Source organism: Trifolium pratense, linkage group LG3 (genome assembly GCF_020283565.1).
Source record: "Trifolium pratense cultivar HEN17-A07 linkage group LG3, ARS_RC_1.1, whole genome shotgun sequence".
Taxonomy (NCBI): domain Eukaryota; kingdom Viridiplantae; phylum Streptophyta; class Magnoliopsida; order Fabales; family Fabaceae; genus Trifolium; species Trifolium pratense.
The window spans coordinates 38295931-38315720 of NC_060061.1; the positions used below are offsets into that span (position 1 = coordinate 38295931).

The 19790-nt window shown below is 31.4% G+C and overlaps 2 protein-coding genes across 2 annotated transcripts; one reads left to right on the forward strand and one right to left on the reverse strand.

Annotated features, from left to right (window-relative positions):
* Positions 1–6961: 6961 nt before the first annotated feature.
* On the reverse strand, positions 6962–14710 carry LOC123914420. The gene is made up of 10 exons (XM_045965565.1): positions 13981–14710; positions 11620–12984; positions 10786–10841; positions 10632–10714; positions 10413–10491; positions 9156–9266; positions 8739–8848; positions 7666–7749; positions 7534–7571; positions 6962–7420 (listed from the first exon to the last, which is right to left on the reverse strand). The coding sequence occupies exons 2-10, from the start codon at positions 12530–12532 to the stop codon at positions 7350–7352; spliced, it is 1545 nt and encodes a 514-aa protein (XP_045821521.1). The 5' UTR covers positions 12533–12984; positions 13981–14710; the 3' UTR covers positions 6962–7349.
* Positions 14711–14748: 38 nt separating this feature from the next.
* Positions 14749–16542, forward strand: LOC123914421. The gene is made up of 3 exons (XM_045965566.1): positions 14749–15550; positions 16329–16384; positions 16456–16542. Exons 1-3 carry the CDS (start codon positions 14980–14982, stop codon positions 16540–16542), a joined length of 714 nt encoding a protein of 237 aa, XP_045821522.1. The 5' UTR covers positions 14749–14979.
* The last annotated feature ends 3248 nt before the right edge of the window (positions 16543–19790 follow it).

A 19790-nucleotide genomic window follows, 5' to 3' on the forward strand; every position in this document is an offset into this window, starting at 1 on the left:
GATTGACAAAGGATATATATGTGTTGCTACAAAAAACTGCCGTGACAATTTTTTTCTTTTTTTTAAACTCGGTGTCCGGCCCTAGAATCCACTAATTCGAGAAGACAACCTCACCGTCCACTTGCGAGAGTTTCATTTAAATTTAGAGTATTTGGGGATTGAAAATGTCAACTAGTCTCTAAAATCGCTAACACTAACAACAAGTGATTTTGTGATATTTCAATAACCGGCTGTTGCTAATTCATTTAGCGATACTGATTTCAAAATTCGGTTGTTAAATCGATTGTAATGGTAACTTAAATAATACGACTATCTATACTTATATATAAAGTGAATACAAAAGTTTGTGTCAAGTTTTCATAATATCAACAATACCCTTGATTTTTTTAGTAACAATAAAAATCTTTTATTAACAAACTCACCATAACATAAGCCACATTTTTTTAAGCAACAAAAATATTTTATTAACAAACTCACCATAACTTAAGACATGTCTTTTTTTTACGTAAGTTAGACACAGGCAGGCGCGTTCCACGCCTGTCTAGCCCGCTAGTTTTTTATAAACTCCCTTACTTAATAAACTTCATGGTGCACCCATCATAATCGGTCATAATTAGGTCCAATTCGTGTAGTGCAGCTATTGGATTCCTAAAACAACATTATCATCATTAAGATTAAGAGTTTTTGTTTTCGTGCCTCCTACCATTTTTCATTAACCTCTTAAAATGACAAAAATATCCCCCTCGTTATATAGAGAGTGAACTGCGTTCGCACCTTAAGTAGCAAGTGACATTATTTTTTTACCTGAATCCACTCGTCTTGCCTCCCAGATGAAACAACAATCTGATTTGAAAAAAAACATCGTTTGCTAACTAGGTAGCGAACGTCCTTCATCCAATTTATTGTGTACAATGCGAACGTACTTTGTATATAATAAATGAAGTGGAAGAAATTGTCATAATAAATGGGAGGTTGAATCGTAACCCTTTCAAAATTTAATGAGCGTATAAAAAAGACTTTTCATTATAATATAACTAAAATGAAATTTAGAGAAAGAAAGATAACATCAAACTCACAATTTGCAATGGTCAAGAGTAAATATTAATAAAACTTATATTAATATATTATTTCATCATTTTTATTCTTCAATCAACATAATTTTAATGGGAAATATATATATATATATATATATATATATATATATTATTCAAGTTACACATTAAAAATATTATTATCTTCACCAAGATGCCTCCCATCTTGTATAACAACTTTAGGATTCCAAGGATAGCATTCATAAGACTCAGACTTTATCATACATGGTCCAGATTTATCTATTTTCCAATGACATTCTTTACCACATTGATGCTTATCTCGTGTTTCAATATAAATGTCAAAGTACTGAAATTCGTTAATCCATGAAAATCTACAAAAATATAACTTATTTTCTAATAAAGGCTTAGTCTTAAAACTAAAGAAGTAAGTTTGTCCAAAATTTAATTTTTGATACCCAATATCACTATTTTTGTCTTTACAATGAACACCGAGCTGAACATTGGTTATGTTGTTGACAATGTATACATTTACTCTCTTTCTAAACAGTGAATCAGCAGAAGTGTCTTCACCATTGCTAAATTGTAAAGCAAAAAAAAACAGTTAGTAACATAAAAATTGAGGGCACAATTTTGGAGACTGATATCATCGTACTTGCACAATAATTTAATTGATATATCTTGGTATTGAAACATATGATCTAGTTGCTTCTCTTGCTAGTATATATATATATATATATATATATATATATATATATATATATATATATATATATATATACATACTGTTGAACTTTAAAAAAATAAAAAGACTTTTTAAAAATATATATATTGTTGACCCTAATTAAATTAAAGAGACTTCTTTAAGGATATCAATTAATTATTAATAAGGTAATATAATTTATTTTATTTAATGTAGTATTATTTTTTGACTTAATAGGTAATATTATATTTTTTTTTACTCAATATGTAATATTATATATATATTTTTTGACTCAGTATGCATTTTTTTTTTGTTTTAAAAGTTATAAATATTAATTAATAGTTTGACCAAAAAAGAAATTAATTAATACTGTAGTTATTAATTACTTTGACTCAATTATTTTTAGTACATACTTTGACTCAATTGTTTTTGTACCATACTCTGACTTAATATTAATGGATTAATTTTGTACCAGGGACGTAAATGGGGCGGAGATTGAACGGATGATACTTTACCAATTATTATCTTACTATCTAAAATATTCCTCAACTCTGTTCTCATTCCTTATTTCGGGAGTATTCTTCCTTCATTCTCATCCACGCGGATCCCACAATTTCCGCGGAGGTCATCAACCTTAAAAAAGTATCAAATTTCTATTATTTTCGATCAAAGTAGTTGTAAAAAAATAGTGAAGTTTAATTATAAAACATATAAAAAAAATTATTGTAAGTCTCATAACAATAATAAACATTAATTATATATAAAAAATCTATACACGTAAAGTTATAATTAAAAATAATTTATAAAATACTTATGTATACATTGATAAATATTATTTTATAAAAAAATTTGGGGACGGAGGATAAAATTATGAAGTACAATGGTACTCCGACCTATATAACACAAAGGAAAATAAAAACAAGTAAGAAATAGGAACCAATACTTCCAACCCACTACTAAAAAATGAGTAAATTTGCATTTGAATAGTAGAACAGTAAGGAATGGACAGAACAATACATGACAGAATAAGATAATATAGGACAGGACAAAACTGTACCGGAGAAAGAGAATGCGATAATATTTTTATATTCGAAAATAAAAAGGGTATTTTCGTATTTTTTTATAGTTGTACTGTGGACAAAAAGTTGTCATGTAGTTCAGTGAGGGACAAAATTCTTGTTTTTGTCCCGTCTCTTGCTACCTAATTTGTCCAGTCCCATAAACAATTTTAAATCAAATAGGGTACAACAAAAGTTGGATGAGATGACATTAATATATTGGAGTGTGTTTAAAGGAGTGTATTAGAGGGTGTAACCCTAGCATGATGATGTAGAATCAAACATGGGTTTGTTGGGTATTTTATTTTTGAAATACATAGAAAATCTATTGATCTTCTTGTTGCTGGTGTGCTTTTCACAGTATTGTTATCAAGAAAGTAAATGTAGAAGAAAATGTACATAATCTGCAATTTCGAAAGAGACTGTGAATGTGAAAGTCTGAAAGATGAAAAATTACAGTTTAAGTGATAAAGTACCAAAAATAAAATAAAATAAAAAATGAAAATAATTGTCCAACTTGCGGAACAGGTTAAAAGGTAAGAATTTAAAAAATGAATGATGCGGCATTAATATATTGGAGCGTGTTTAAAGAGTGTGTTAGAGGGTGTGACCCTAGCACTCCTCTTATGCAAAATCATACATACAGCAAAAGTCGAAACTAATTAATGTGAGATGAATAAATGTATAACTAGGTCAAAAAAAGAACAAAAAATTAATAAGCAAGAGGAAAAAATATGCACTTTTACACCAAAAGAAATCAGAAGAAAATTTTGAGAAAGAAAAGAAGATTAAACTCACAATTTGTAATGGTAAATCCAGCAAAATGTATGATATATTATTTCATGATTTTTATTCTTCAATCTATAGATTATATATATATATATATATATATATATATATATATATATATATATATATATATATATATATATATATATATATATATATATATATATATATATATATATATTTCAAGGAAAATATATAGATTAAAATACACATTACTTATTCCATTCAAAGCATTCTACAGATTTTGGCCCAATATCATTAATCTTAATCCTACATGGCCCTGATTGATGTATTTCATAGCGACAGTCGTGTTGGCAACTTGCCGAATCTCGATCTTGAATATAAACGTCAAAGTAGCGTAAGTTATTAGGGTTCCATGTAAATCCACAAAAGTATAAGGTGTTTTGCATAAAGGCATTGGGCCTAAAATCGAAGCTGTAAGTTTCTCCGGTATGTAATGATCGAAATCCTTTATCATGATTTTTATCTTTACAGTGAACACCAAGTTGAAGACCCCATGTTAAGTTGTTAGTAACGTAAACGTGTACTTTGGGCGGTAGGAAGATACTACATTTTCCACCCTTCAACTGAAAACCAATAATAATAGTTACTAACATAGAACATGATAACGCAAATTTTGAAACTGAAACCATTATAATTTGTCAATTGATTGATTATAAACTGATGTTACAATATATGACATGTTTTCTAGTTAATTATATATATTGTTCAGTCTAATAAAGACTTTTTTTTTTTTTGGTACGTTTCTTGAAACAAAGAAACTCCACCAAATATTTAATTACCTTTCATACTATGATTCTCCATAATTGCTCTTAAATTAAAATTTCAACGTAACAAGACGACTGCAATACTATGATTCTCCATTTGAATACAATAGCTTAAATGTCATGATTCTCTACTATTGTAAGGCTTTGACTTTTTTTTTTTTTTTGATAAATAAACGAAGGCTTTGACTTTTTAATACTACACTAATACATGTTTTGGAATTGATCGACAATCTAAAATTATTTATGAATGCATAGAAAATATTTCTGGATGCATATACAATGTAACATTTAGAAAACTTTAATATGCATTCAGAAACATTTGTACTATAAATATTTTTAAATGCATATTTTCTATTATGTTTTGTGGATTTGGTAATACTTGTACGGTTTTGAATTAGGATCCTCAGCTGCCAATTTGTCTGCAGCGGTTTTTCTACTGTATTATTTTGGGCCTCTTGATTCATCCAATTGTTGAGATATATCATAAAAATTAACATTAAAAATATGGGTAAAGTACCGTAGCCATCCTCTTTCTGTATTACCACCACTGCCTCAAACACAATTTTTGCAGCATAATAATAGATAATCATCTTTTTTCCATTTAAATTTTGTTAAACACTCACAATTAATTTTCCATACAACGATTGTTAAGAATCAATGGCCTCTTCAACCTCAACTTTGTATCTTCTAATGTTAGTGTTATCGGTATCAGTCCTTGGCGACCAAACAGACTTACATAGTTCATATGAAACTTACATAGTTCATATGAAACACATGCAATAACCACAATGCTTCATCTATGTACTCTTCCATTCTTCAATCTTATTCTGATTCTAATTTTGATTTTGATTCTTATAACGGCTTTGCTGTTTGATGTAGGAAGGCTGGTCGCGCTGGATTGAAGACGAAGTGGCGCGCAAAAAAGGTTCACTTGAAAAATAGTAAAGATTTGATTTTATTCTAGTTTAATTAGATTTGTTATTTTTCTTTTACTAGCCAAATTTATTATTTTTATATTTTAGCTAGATTTAGTATTTTTATTTTTGTTAGATGTGTTGATTTATGAAAAATTGCATTTTTGGCCACCTAAGTTTTAGAAAGTTGCGATTTTGACCTCCTATGTTTCAAAATAGCACTTCTACCCCCTAACTTTATCCTCTCTTGCAAGAGCTTAATTTTGAACAAGTCAACGCTGATGTGGCAAGTCACTCAGCAAGTGACTTGCCACATCAGCGTTGACTTGGTCAAAAATCAAAATTGGCCTTTTGCAAAAGGGGTAAAGTTAGAGGGCTATAAGTGCTATTTTAAAATATAGGGGCTCAAATCGTAACTTTCTGAAACTTAGAGGGCAAAAAATGCAATTTAGCATTAAAATTTTTATGTTTTATAAAATCAAAACAGCATTAAAATCTAAGCCACGTGTTTCTGATCAAACGGTCACGATCTGCCGACTGCAGCTTAACTGCACCGAAAATGACTTCACTGAATCCATTTCCGTATAGATACCATGTTTTATTGTAGAACTCATACCTACTAAGTACATACCATTTTGTTCTTTCTCCAATGGAGATTCCTATTAGATACTAGTAATACTTAAAAAAATAAGCACCGTCATTGAAGATGGTCTAAGTTGCACAATTAATCGATTGATAAACTGTTATCAAACTACATATGTTTATACTATTGTATACCGTATATTGTTGAGCCTGATGAATAGGATTTTTTTTTAGTTTCTGAAATTACAAATATAATATTATTTTTCTTGGTAACTACGAATTGGATTTTTTGTTCACATGCAAATAAAGAAACTCGACCAAATATTTAACTACTATTTAAATTTAAACTACAAAACACAAATTCATAATTGCTAGTATCAAATAGATTCTTCATTTGAATTCCAAGGCTTAAATGAGGCTTTGATTGTTTTAATACAAGCACATTTACATAGATATTTTCATTTAATACATTTAATTATTTTTAATTCAACTAACTTATTTTTAATATTTTTTCATAATAAATAAGAGCGTAAGTGAAATTAAACATTTAAAATATTTGAAAATTGGTCAAAAATTTCTTATAAAAAAGACCAATTTTTTTTTTCAAAATGTTACTTATAAAAACGAGAGGAGGGAGTACTTCTGAAGTACTCCCCCGTCCTAAAATATATGAGAAAATTGGTCAACCAAAGTTGACGTATTTAGTCCAAATTTTTAACCAAATACATCAAGTTTTTTTAACCAATTTTCCCTTATATTTTGGGACGGAGGCAGTACTACAATAGAAGCATATTTTTATGAATTTAATTGTTTGTAAAGTTATAAGCATGGGAAACATAACCAATATATTCTCCACCAGTTGATGCACGTTTTCATTAGTGTTGTCAACGAAGCAGTTTTGTATATGTGTCATGCAATGGTATTTACTTATTTCAATTATTTATAAAAATTTAAAATGAAATAAAAATAATTATTGGAGTTAAAACACTAACTAAACACTTTTTTTTTACAAATACATGCGAATAAAATGTCTGCCATTATAATCCTAGGAATAGATTTTCTCGGAAAGAATTTGGAATCCTGGAAACAAAGGCACCCTTAATATAAATAAATAATGCATGAGTAAATATTACAGACCCTTTACCTCAATTTTACATACCAAGTTAGAACTTAGAAATGAATTCTGAAAAGTAAAACATCCCAAAAAGTGCGATAATATGCTTAAAAATTGGTTCATAAACATGTTTACCAAAAATAAAATGACATTTCATAGGTGCTTTTCGCGTTGTTGTTGACCTAAAATACACTTTTTGTGTGGTTACAATGAAGATGAACTATGAGAAAATTACAGATTTAAGGAAATCAATCATAGTAGTTATTAATATTTTTAGTTAAGAATAACACAAAAAGCACTTACGTTTTGTTCAAAAGAAAATTGCATGTTGAGGGAGGGAGAAGCAGAGAAGTTAAAGATAAGTTTTGGTGATAGCCTCTTCCAGTTCTTGAAAGTCCCATGCATCATCTGCTAAATATTGTCCTGAAGAAGATTTCATTACAGTTACTACCTATCTACACTATACACAGCTACATATATCAAAGCAAATAAATTGTCAACAATTGAATTGAAGGTCAATGGGAAAGGCCACGTACCAATTGAATCTCTTCGGAGAGCAGTTAAATGGGCACAGCTACGTATATCAAAGCAAATAAATTGTCAACAATATATGAGTACAACACAGCTTTGATGTTGCAAGAAATAATAAACTAGTAATAGTCTAATACCTGCCAAGAGCCTTTCCGAAATCTGCACAGAGTGACCGAATATATGTTCCTTTAGAACAAGTCACTCTAAAAATCAAATTTTGCCTGGAAAATATATAACAAGTATATCAGGAGGGCCAGAATGACCAAATCAACTACAAAATCTAGACAAATAATTTCCAACATACATTTTTATAACGAGAAATTAAGCTCCCTCTTATGAGAACAGTGATGCATAGTATACTTATTAAAACACATCATCCATTATAGGTGCAAGGCTGTCAAACTGGTGTCTTTTTTTTTTTTTTTTTGAATCAGTGTCAACTGTCAAACTGGTATCTAACAGAAATCAAACTTGGTTTCTTCTTCATTGCAAGAACAGAATTCTAGGTCAAACCTAATGTAAGTATAGACCAGAAAATACAATTGATATCTCCAGGGAAATTCGACAACCTCTGGACTTCACAGGTCCCCTCCTATCATAAAATATTTATCTCCTAATCTTGTGTTTGTATTTTTGGAGTTCAAAAACTAGTAATCATTCCATTGGCCCAGATATTAAAACAAATTCCTACCTTTCCACATTGAGAAGTTTCTACCACTTAGAGCTTTTCTTTTTGGCTTGCAGTTTTATTTTTGGCAATGCCCTTCTGACCAATTAAGTTATTTAGCACATGAGAAGGGAAGAAGGGTTGAAGATTTGGATTTAACTCAAGTTAGAAATTCAGTTTAGAGAGTAAAGTAATTCCATCTGTTGATGTCATGTATGTACATAACAAATCATGAATGTTAAAATATCAACCGTTGATTTTCTCATCAACAGTTGAGATTACTTACTTTACTCTTTAAAATGAATTGCTCATCTTTGAGAAGTCAAATCCTGAAGATTTGTACTCAAATTGAATTTCATGGATGCTCATGATAAGTTCTGTTCTGTTTTATTGATTAAATTATTACTACCAAAGACTTGGTGGTCAATTAAGTGCATTGATGTCGCTCTTTACCAGTGTTGATTTTACTTACATCAAAGGTCAGCCTAAATATTGATTCAAAGGCAAAAAGGGGAGACAAAATGGAGGCTCCCAGACATTTACCTGTCATCCAAGCTACGCTCTATGTCAAATTGGAAAATTGAAATTCGTCTAGGCGAAAGTTCAATGCTTTCTCCTCTCCTTGCTTTGTCGTACATCTTTTCACCTCCAACCTATCACAAAGCAGTGATAATCGTAAGGGATTGGACAAGGTACAACAAGAAACATTTTTCGCACTGGATGAGGTTAACTATGTCTATATGGATCAACCACAAAATTGATTCCATCATAAACCAAGTCTTTATAAATAACAAACAAAAGTCACGTTACAAAATTTCATGATGCTGAAAATATGAAGCAAAATGTTGATTATTGATGCATAAAAGCTTGTCTAAGTTGAAAAACCATTACTGAAACCAACTTCTAAACTTTAAAGAAATTATGAAAATCAAATGGTTGAAGAATGGTAATTGTTCTTACTTTAATAGCAGAAAACATGGGAGGAACTTGCCAAATCTCCCCACAAAAGGACAAGGCACTTTTCTTTATGTCCTCATCTTTGATGTGCTCCCATGGCTCACGCTGAATGACCTACATATTGAGCTGGCCTATGAGTGAAAAAAATTGCATGAAGTTAAAATTTAAAACGGAAATTGCCATATGAATTGTAATTCATAGTTCCGCTTATCACGACTCGCATTACAATGATTTGTATGCATTAATCCAAGCTTGAATTGATATTCTTCATTGTCAATAATACTTGTGTATAAATGATTTAAAATGCACTTATTACACCATTTTCACTCTATTGAAATTGTACAAGGTTCAAGCACCACCAAATATGATTACAGAATACAGTTATATGTCTGTTCAAAGTTGTGGTTTAAGACATTATTTTGATCAAACATTTATTTTAATGTGTGACAGTCTCCTTGATGAAAAGATTTTAGAGTGAATCCTTTTTAAATACTATCTCCATTCTTATTAGAACCGGATCAGGTTAAAAACTCTAGAAGATCTACAAGTCATCATTTATCCCTCACCTAATAGGCATAGCTAAACCTTTTAAACTGAGTGGTTCTTGAGATTTTACAGTTGAGTGATTCTTCGAGGTTTCATCATTGAAGGGTCCTTTAATGGATTAATAACTTATCTTTGACAAAATGGTTCAACTATCCATGGTATGCAATTAAACCAAACTTTGGACAAGGAAATGGCAGGTTGGCTTCCAAAAATCAGAAAGAAAACTGAATGATTAGTGGTCTGATCATATGAATATGACAGGAAAGACTCTGAACACCACTACATAGGGAAAATTCTGTCCCACGTATATAGTATTGCATTCTCCCATGAACAATGAGGAATCAATTATTTCGGCTCTCTATTTGGAAGTCTTGCTAGGACAAAGTGTTATTTCAGGTAGAAATTTTAAAACGAATTGATTAGCAATTCAGTCACTGTAACTATTCTTAGTATTGTCTCACTTTTAAAATATATATCCAGTGTTCTTCTAACTTTTTTATTATTCAAAGAAAAATCAATTTAATTAGGACCATGGTGTAATTTCCCTATTAACAAGCTCGTTTGTCTATTGTGTTGTGTTACGTATGTATGACATCCGATAGAAATCCACTAATGATCTATAATGCAGCCTTAAAATTTGAAGCTGTAGGTAAATCAATAGCTAATTCTATAATGTGTTATAAGCTTGCACATTAGAAAAACAGATTAACTCACTGGTGAATCAGCATCCCATGTTGAAGTAGCCTCCCCTAAGCGGAAAACCCCACTATAACCCTTAATCATCCCTTGATATCTGAAGCATAAAAAACTCAATTATTCAGAAAAATTATCCAGATCAAAATATTTTAACTAAAACAAAAATTGTACTATAGTGAAACATGATCCAATACTTAGTACTCAAATGGGAACAAAACTCTATTTAACCTCAATTACCTATCCACCAGTTTTGTTGATTTGCCAACACAAACAATCAATAAACCAGTAGCCATTGGGTCAAGAGTTCCGGCATGACCTACCTGTAAATAGTTAATACTTTAAGTCTACATAAAAAGGGAATTTAAAATACACGTGTACTGTGGAAAATAACCTTTTTCACTTTGACAAGGCGGCGAAGCTTTCCACAAACTGTGAATGAAGTCCAACCTGCCACAAATTCACATTTCAATTTTACTTTTGTGGACACAACCCCAAAAAAAAAAAAAAAACGTTTTCAAGTATTACACGACAGCCATATTTAAGAGCATATGGTTGCATATTGAAAAATTGAGTAAAACACTGTAGCAATATCCACTAAATAAACAAAGATTTCAATCAAACTCCTACACTATGAGACCAATGAAAATGATGAAGCTATAAAACATGAACCATCACTTAGTACTAATGATAGTTATTTTCTACAACTTCCATATATTAAATGTAACTACTTCAAATCCACAACATAACCATTAGCTCTTATAATTCCCCATAAGTAATACAACTAGCAAACAAAATGAAGCAGAGTAAGGAATCCTGCCGTCGGGATAACCATGCAGTCATGCAATCGGAATGGCTTGTATTCCAATTTCACAAATAAGTCTAAAACACAAAATCGGAACATAGACAGTCCAAACAGACCACGTCTACAACAATGTTTCCAAATAGCAGCTATTGTTCTATGATACGCTATTTAGTACAAGGTTGTCAAATAGCTGACTATTGCGGTGCTACAACCCTATAGCATGACAGAATTTGAACAAACAACTATTTTAGTGTAAAAATCAATTCTAGAATCAGAAGCTACAATTTCTAGCTTCAAGTCGAATCAATTCATGAGACAAAATCAATTATATTCTAAAGAAAAACAAACATGTCAAAATTATACATGTCTAGAATCAATTCGACCTGCTCTAGAATTGAAACGAAACATACACAACTGACTAACCTTTAGGTTTGTTAATCAAAAGCACTGTCCCATGTTGACTATCCCAAACAGGAGGAAGACCAGTCCTCCTTGAAGAAAAAAATGGCTCTACAATTTCAACATCTTTCTTCAAACCCTTAAAAAACTCTTCAACCTTCTTCTCACCCTTCTTACCCTTTTCTTTTTCTCTATCTTCTTCCCCTTTCACATTCTCCTCAAAAAACACCAATTTGTTATCACCAACCTCATCTTTATCCTCCACAACACCACCAACACCACCAAAAACACCAACTTTTTTGTTCCTAACATTTGCATTTGAATTTTTGGAATTTGAAAAATTGGAAACTGGATTAGATTGACCTGGTTTAAGAAAAGCTTTATCCAAACACTGATGAGGGAAAAACTTTTTCTCCAATTGATAAACCATTTTATAATGTTTATCTTTCTCCCAAGGATAACTAAAAGCATCATAAAAATACAATTCTTCTTCTCTTGTATGCAAAGTTCTCAATTCAACAACTTCAGGTTTCAGTTCAACAAATTGTTCTTCATTTCTCCGATGATCATCGGAATCAGAATCAGAACCATACATTCTCTTCCTCCTTTTGTTATAGTATTTCCTCTTGGCTTTATCAAGTTCAGATGAACCGGGTTCGGTTGTTAGTAGTTTATCATCGGCCCAGCTTTGGAGAGAGTCGGGTTGGGTTGGTTCGGGTGAAGCGTTAGGTTTTTGGGTTCGACAGTGAGGGTTGGGTTTAGGGAGGTCGGGGCGGTTAATGATAAGTTGGTATTGGAGTGGGTATGGGGTTGTGGAGAGGAATCGGAGTGGTGATTTAGAGATGGAGAATGGATGGAAGAATCTAGAAGAAGAAGAAGAAGAAGAAGAGGTTGTTATGAAACGGATATGGTGTGTTAGAAATATTGGTTTCACCATTGTTACAGAATATTGTGTGAGAAGCTTCTTCTCAAAGTACCTGTTTGGTTCTGCGTTTGACACTGCTAAACGCGCGTTTGGAAGGTGAAAACGCGATTCAGAAGTTTGCAAATATGCTTGGGTTTCATTTTTAAAATCGATTCAACCAAGCAAACGCGATTTTACTGGAAGCTGCTATTCCTAGCTTCTGCGTCTGAGTGAAATCGATTCTCCCACAAATCAATTTGAATTTTCTGTTTTACCCTTTCAACAGCATGACAAGACCATATGCCTTCTTTACGGTTGTTTATGGCCTCCTGTGTTAAGTTTCCAACCGTGTAAAACTCCCTTAGGTTAGAGATGAAGGAGAAATATATTGGGTTTGCCTTTCACAACCCGGCCCACTAGCACATTGCTTCTGCTACATCGCATAAATTGGAAATATCATGAATGATTCCTTCCTGAGCTTCTACCTGCAAGTTTTGGAGCACTAAATTAAGAGTGACACAAACTCATCAACAATAGTCACTACATTTGCAATTCAGTTCAATTAGATTAACAAGTGTATAATTCTGCAAAGGATTTTCCAATGCCAGAAATAATGGCTACAAAATACTGCAAGTATTTACTGTATATATATTGATTGAGTTTAATCATTATACACACCAATGCAACAGTGTGACACAGACAATCAAACATATGCTATCCGTCATTTCTTAAAGTATCAGCACAAGTATTTACATGGTAAGATATGGATCTTGATCTGCTGCAATAACCGCAGCACACAGTTTTACGCTGTAAGCGATCTCGGCCATTGATTTGCAATCCAGTTAACCAATCTCGGCCATCGATTCAAATCTGATGGCCATGGTTCAGTACTGTGTGACGCAGCCACTGCGTCTAATCCATATCCGCAAGATATGACAGAAGTTTTCATAACTTGTTTTTACAGTTCACACATAATAACTAAGTTCATATTGATATTTTTCATAAACTAAACTAACAGAAATAACTTAAATCATAACTTCTAAGTTCTTCCAATTTCAAACACTCCTATGTCCTAATGTACCACTAATTTGAAATTTAGAAGACTGACAATGTTTTCCTAAGCAGTAATTTACAAAACCTAGGTTTACATCTGAAACTAAAAGCAACAAAATTGAAGAAATTTATTGTAAATTAAGTTTCAGCATACATGTTACTATCCACATAAATTACTTAAAATTCCAACATCCAATTGACACACAAAAAAATGGAATTTTTTTGGTACTAATTTAGCACCTCTAAGCATGCAAATTTCAGACCCAATTCGTAATTATACTAAATTTTTAAAATTTCTTGAATATTATGCAAAATAGAGATCCGAATTGATAAAGGGTGGCTAGAAAACGCAAATCTCAGACCCAGTAAGTAATTGCCCCAATTTAATTTTTTATGGAAATTGGGAAGAAAGAGATTGGTGAAGTTACCTGGGAGAGAAGGTCGTCGAGGAGATTGGATTGAGTAGATGAAGAAGTAGAAGGAAGAGATAGGGTTTGCTGTTGCTGTTGCTGTTGCTGTTGCTGTTGCTGTTGCTGTTGCTGTTGAAGCTGAGGTGAAGAAGAAATTTGCAATGAACGCAAGGTGTTCGACAAATTTTCCCACTGAAGAATTTCCTTTTCGTACTTGGATTTGAGCTTCAATAGGGTACGTTTCTTCCGTTCTTTCCTTAAAAAATAAATAAAAAATTGGTTTGTTATTGTTAGTGGGCCGGGTTGTGAAAGGCAAACCCAATATATTTCTCCTTCATCTCTAACCTAAGGGAGTTTTACACGGTTGGAAACTTAACACAGGAGGCCATAAACAACCGTAAAGAAGGCATATGGTCTTGTCATGCTGTTGAAAGGGTAAAACAGAAAATTCAAATTGATTTGTGGGAGAATCGATTTCACTCAGACGCAGAAGCTAGGAATAGCAGCTTCCAGTAAAATCGCGTTTGCTTGGTTGAATCGATTTTAAAAATGAAACCCAAACATATTTGCAAACTTCTGAATCGCGTTTTCACCTTCCAAACGCGCGTTTAGCAGTGTCAAACGCAGAACCAAACAGGTACTTTGAGAAGAAGCTTCTCACACAATATTCTGTAACAATGGTGAAACCAATATTTCTAACACACCATATCCGTTTCATAACAACCTCTTCTTCTTCTAGATTCTTCCATCCATTCTCCATCTCTAAATCACCACTCCGATTCCTCTCTGATTCCTCTCCACAACCCCATACCCACTCCAATACCAACTTATCATTAACCGCCCCGACCTCCCTAAACCCAACCCTCACCGTCGAACCCAAAAACCCAACGCTTCACCCGAACCAACCCAACCCGACTCTCTCCAAAGCTGGGCCGATGATAAACTACTAACAACCGAACCCGGTTCATCTGAACTTGTAAAGCCAAGAGGAAATACTATAACAAAAGGAGGAAGAGAATGTATGGTTCTGATTCTGATTCCGATGATCATCGGAGAAATGAAGAACAATTTGTTGAACTGAAACCTGAAGTTGTTGAATTGAGAACTTTGCATACAAGAGAAGAAGAATTGTATTTTTATGATGCTTTTAGTTATCCTTGGGAGAAAGATAAACATTATAAAATGGTTTATCAATTGGAGAAAAAGTATTTCCCTCATCAGTGTTTGGATAAATCTTTTCTTAAACCAGGTCAATCTAATCCAGTTTCCAATTTTTTAAATTCCAAAAATTCCAATGCAAATGTTAGGAACAAAAAAGTTGGTGTTTTTGGTGGTGTTGGTGGTGTTGTGGAGGATAAAGATGAGGTTGGTGATAACAAGTTGGTGTTTTTTGAGGAGAATGTGAAAGGGGAAGATGATAGAGAAAAAGAAAAGGGTAAGAAGGGTGAGAAGAAGGTTGAAGAGTTTTTTAAGGGTTTGAAGAAAGATGTTGAAATTGTAGAGCCAGTTTTTTCTTCAAGGAGGACTGGTCTTCCTCCTGTTTGGGATAGTCAACATGGGACAGTGCTTTTGATTAACAAACCTAAAGGTTAGTCAGTTGTGTATGTTTCGTTTCAATTCTAGAGCAGGTCGAATTGATTATAGACATGTATAATTTTGACATGTTTGTTTTTCTTTAGAATATAATTGATTTTGTCTCATGAATTGATTCGACTTGAAGCTAGAAATTGTAGCTTCTGATTCTAGAATTGATTTTTACACTAAAATAGTTGTTTGTTCAAATTCTGTCATGCTATAGGGTTGTAGCACCGCAATAGTCAGCTATTTGACAACCTTGTACTAAATAGCATATCATAGAACAATAGCTGCTATTTGGAAACATTGTTGTAGACGTGGTCTGTTTGGACTGTCTATGTTCCGATTTTGTGTTTTAGACTTATTTGTGAAATTGGAATACAAGTCATTCCGATTGCATGACTGCATGGTTATCCCGACGGCAGGATTCCTTACTCTGCTTCATTTTGCTTGCTAGTTGTATTACTTATGGGGAATTATAAGAGCTAATGGTTATGTTGTGGATTTGAAGTAGTTACCTTTAATATATGGAAGTTGTAGAAAATAACTATCATTAGTACTAAGTGATGGTTCATGTTTTATAGCTTCATCATTTTCATTGGTCTCATAGTGTAGGAGTTTGATTGAAATCTTTGTTTATTTAGTGGATATTGCTACAGTGTTTTACTCAATTTTTCAATATGCAACCATATGCTCTTAAATATGGTTGTCATGAAATACTTGAAAACGTTTTTTTTTTTTTTTTGGGGTTGTGTCCACAAAAGTAAAATTGAAATGTGAATTTGTGGCAGGTTGGACTTCATTCACAGTTTGTGGAAAGCTTCGCCGCCTTGTCAAAGTGAAAAAGGTTATTTTCCACAGTACACGTGTATTTTAAATTCCCTTTTTATGTAGACTTAAAGTATTAACTATTTACAGGTAGGTCATGCCGGAACTCTTGACCCAATGGCTACTGGTTTATTGATTGTTTGTGTTGGCAAATCAACAAAACTGGTGGATAGGTAATTGAGGTTAAATAGAGTTTTGTTCCCATTTGAGTACTAAATAATATATACATGTTAGATAAGCCAAATAAATATATGATATATCTCATACGTAAATAATAAAACTACTATTGCAAAAGAATTATATTTAATTTTTTATAAAATTTAAATTAATATCCCTATTTGTCAATTTTTTAATAATCATTTTACTTTAAAATATTGTAATTTTAGTAAAATTTTGATTTTTTAGAATATATAAATTATAAAATTACCCCTGTGAGAAAATCACATATATATTTAAAAAATAATTATTTTATTATTTATATTTTATTAATTTTTTTTATGTATTTTAAAATATATTTTATAAAATAAATTAGTAATTTTTTTTTCTTCTTATCTTATCTTGCTGGTAACCCAACTCAAATTCAGGATAAGAATTATAACTAGAGAGACAGAATAGGATAAACTTCAGGATTAACTTATCATATCATGTTGTATCACCAAACACTGGATTGCGGCAGGATATGATACAGTTATCATATCATGTCTCTTATCTTGTGCACCAAACATGCCCTTAATATATTTAAATCTGTTGAGATATTAAAATTTTAAGGTTTGTCTCGGGTGCCGTTATTATCCGTACTAATCTATGACTGATTTTAAAATCTTTAGCTCGAAAGAGAGGGAGTCAATGGTACGTGCACATTTATGTGCTGATGGTTGGTTCTTTCACCAGATTTTCATTGAGCTGATTTTTTATGGATCGTCTTAGATTATTTAAAGATTAGGTTTGGGCCCCTCAGTTGTATATATAAAAGTATTTAGCAAAGGATTAGAGCTTTTAAGATATATGTTTTTTATTCTCTTTGATGTCATTAATTATGCTCATTAGTATTAACAACGGATTAGAGTTTACAAGATATATCAACCTAGTTAATATGTTTCTTATTTTCTTTGATGTCATTAGACTCTTAATTTATAATTTTTTTTAAAAAAAGTATACAATACAACCATTATTAAAGAAAAAACATGACACAGATATCCCCATCCTCGACCCAACGGCAATGCAAAGCCAAAGTTTACGCATATATTAAAGCTAACATTATATGTCAAAAAAAAAAAATTAAAGCTAACATTAATAATGCATGTACACAAGGACGATTTGGTTGGTAATCATACAACAAAAGCAAAAGATTAATTTGACCAAAAAAAAAAAGAAGCAAAAGACTAAAAAAGTGTGATATCCACTCTCTCCTTAATAATTTAGGGTATTTATTTAATAATTAATAGAAATAAAACACATAAATATAGATTTATATGTGGTATCCACAACATAATTTATTATCAACTTTTATTTAATAATTAACTAGCAACCAAATGGGCATGCGTGCCCATTTGTATGATCCGTGTTTTCTAATTTGTCTTATGTTATGATGAGTTTGTTAATAAAAGAATGTTTTAAGTTATAGTGAGTTTGTTAATAAAAGATTTTTGCTGCTAAAAAAAGATCAAGGATATTATTGGTATTATGAAAAGTCCACACCAATTTTTTTTGTATCATCTATATATATAGATATAAATAACATTCTTATTGGTTGTTGGATAAATACCTTAAAATTATCAAAGGGGTAGTTTAGAAAATACCTTAAAGAAAACTTAAATACTCCTTTCGTTCCAAAATTTATTAATTTTATAGAACTAAAATATACTTAACCTTTTTTAAAAAGTAGGCTAAAATGTTCTTTTGGTCCCTAACTTATTTGTTGGTTTCATTTTCATCCTCTAACTAGTTTTTATTCTATTTTGGTCCCTTAACTATACTTCAATTAGTCATTTTGATCTTTTTCATTAGTTTTGAGCTAAACATGTTAACTTTCATCTTCTTCATCTAAATTATTTATCTTCTTTATCCATTTCTGAAAAAATAGGAAGAACACTTACTAAATCTTTCATCTTCTTCAACAATTTCTATCTCTAATTACACATCTCACAATTGTCAAATCTACTAAGTCAAACCACTTTCATTTAGTGTCGGTTTGTTATAGATTTTTTTAAAATAGATTCTTATAGTGTTATATAATTTTGTGTAAAAAAATTTACAAAGAAACTTTTTATAAAAGCTTCAAATGGAAATTTAATTTGAATAGTTATTCTTAAAGTGTTAACTTGGGTATATGATCATTTTATTAAAACTTTTTTTGGATATCAAAATTTCGAAAAAATCACTTAATTTTGAAGTTATTACAGATAGATTTTCATAAAAATCATTTTTTGAAATACAACTTTTTGAAAAAAATTGTGATTTTGACTATGTTTTGATCTTCAATAATGTGTGTTTATGTTATATGATGTCAAAATTAGTGTTTTTGATTTAGAAAAAACGAATATAAAAAAAGTTGTAATATTTTAAAAAACAATTTTTAAAAATCTATTTTTAAAAATACAAAGAAAAAATCAATTTTTTTAAAGCTAAAATAAATAGGTCTTAATTTCACATATCTTAATCTTAATATAATAAAGGATTAGTGGGTTTTGTAAGCCACATCTTCAAACCCTAAATTTTTATCCAATCAATCTCCTACATTTTTCAATTTCGTCCAACCATATATAGCCACGTATAGGTTTACATTTTAGGGTTTTGTTTTCTTTTAGGGTTCAGCCTTGAGACATGCATACTTCTTACACATGGCATGGTGGTATGGTATTGGAAGGTTTTGTGTCCATCCCACATCTGCATATCCATGGCCATCTCAATGTATCATGCTATGTATTGGTTTTAGTGTGCTTATGTATTATCTGAGTATCATGTAGCGTGTATGCATCATCCATCAAGAACCAATCCATCTTCATTCATACATTCTACATCCAATGTGTCTGTCTTGGGAATGATATATCATTTATTGCTACTTCACACTTTCAACTATGACATGTTATGTAATCATTCCTTTACAAGCAATGTCATTGGCTACACATCTTTCTTGGAAACTAACAAACTTCTTCTATCCTCCTTCATCCACAAATTACGAACAAATGCTTCCATTCTTCTCCAACCAGCCGCCTGGTCCTCTCTCTTCATTTATTGTATCTCATTTGCATTCATTTAACCATATTATACCCAGTTCCCTATTTCACTTTCATCCAACAAGCCTCATTCTTTCAAAACATGGCTGCAACCAGTCACTCTTTCTTCAACTGTGCAACTTATTCTGGACCTTGAATCTGCGCAGGAAATTGATGGAGTTCAAGGTTCATGTGTGCATAAAATACTCA

What these genes read in the sequence shown, in the direction of transcription:
- LOC123914420 (XM_045965565.1), bottom strand. Translation starts at nt 12,532, where the DNA reads ATGGTGAAACCAATATTTCTAACACACCATATCCGTTTCATAACAACC. An exon ending in GCCTTGTCAAAGTGAAAAAG is followed by an intron (nt 10,715 to 10,785) that starts GTTATTTTCCAC and finishes AACTATTTACAG; the next exon opens with GTAGGTCATGCCGGAACTCT. An exon ending in CCATGTTTTCTGCTATTAAA is followed by an intron (nt 8,849 to 9,155) that starts GTAAGAACAATT and finishes GCTTTGTGATAG; the next exon opens with GTTGGAGGTGAAAAGATGTA.
- LOC123914421 (XM_045965566.1), top strand. Translation starts at nt 14,980, where the DNA reads ATGTATGGTTCTGATTCTGATTCCGATGATCATCGGAGAAATGAAGAA. An exon ending in TTTGATTAACAAACCTAAAG is followed by an intron (nt 15,551 to 16,328) that starts GTTAGTCAGTTG and finishes AATTTGTGGCAG; the next exon opens with GTTGGACTTCATTCACAGTT. An exon ending in GCCTTGTCAAAGTGAAAAAG is followed by an intron (nt 16,385 to 16,455) that starts GTTATTTTCCAC and finishes AACTATTTACAG; the next exon opens with GTAGGTCATGCCGGAACTCT.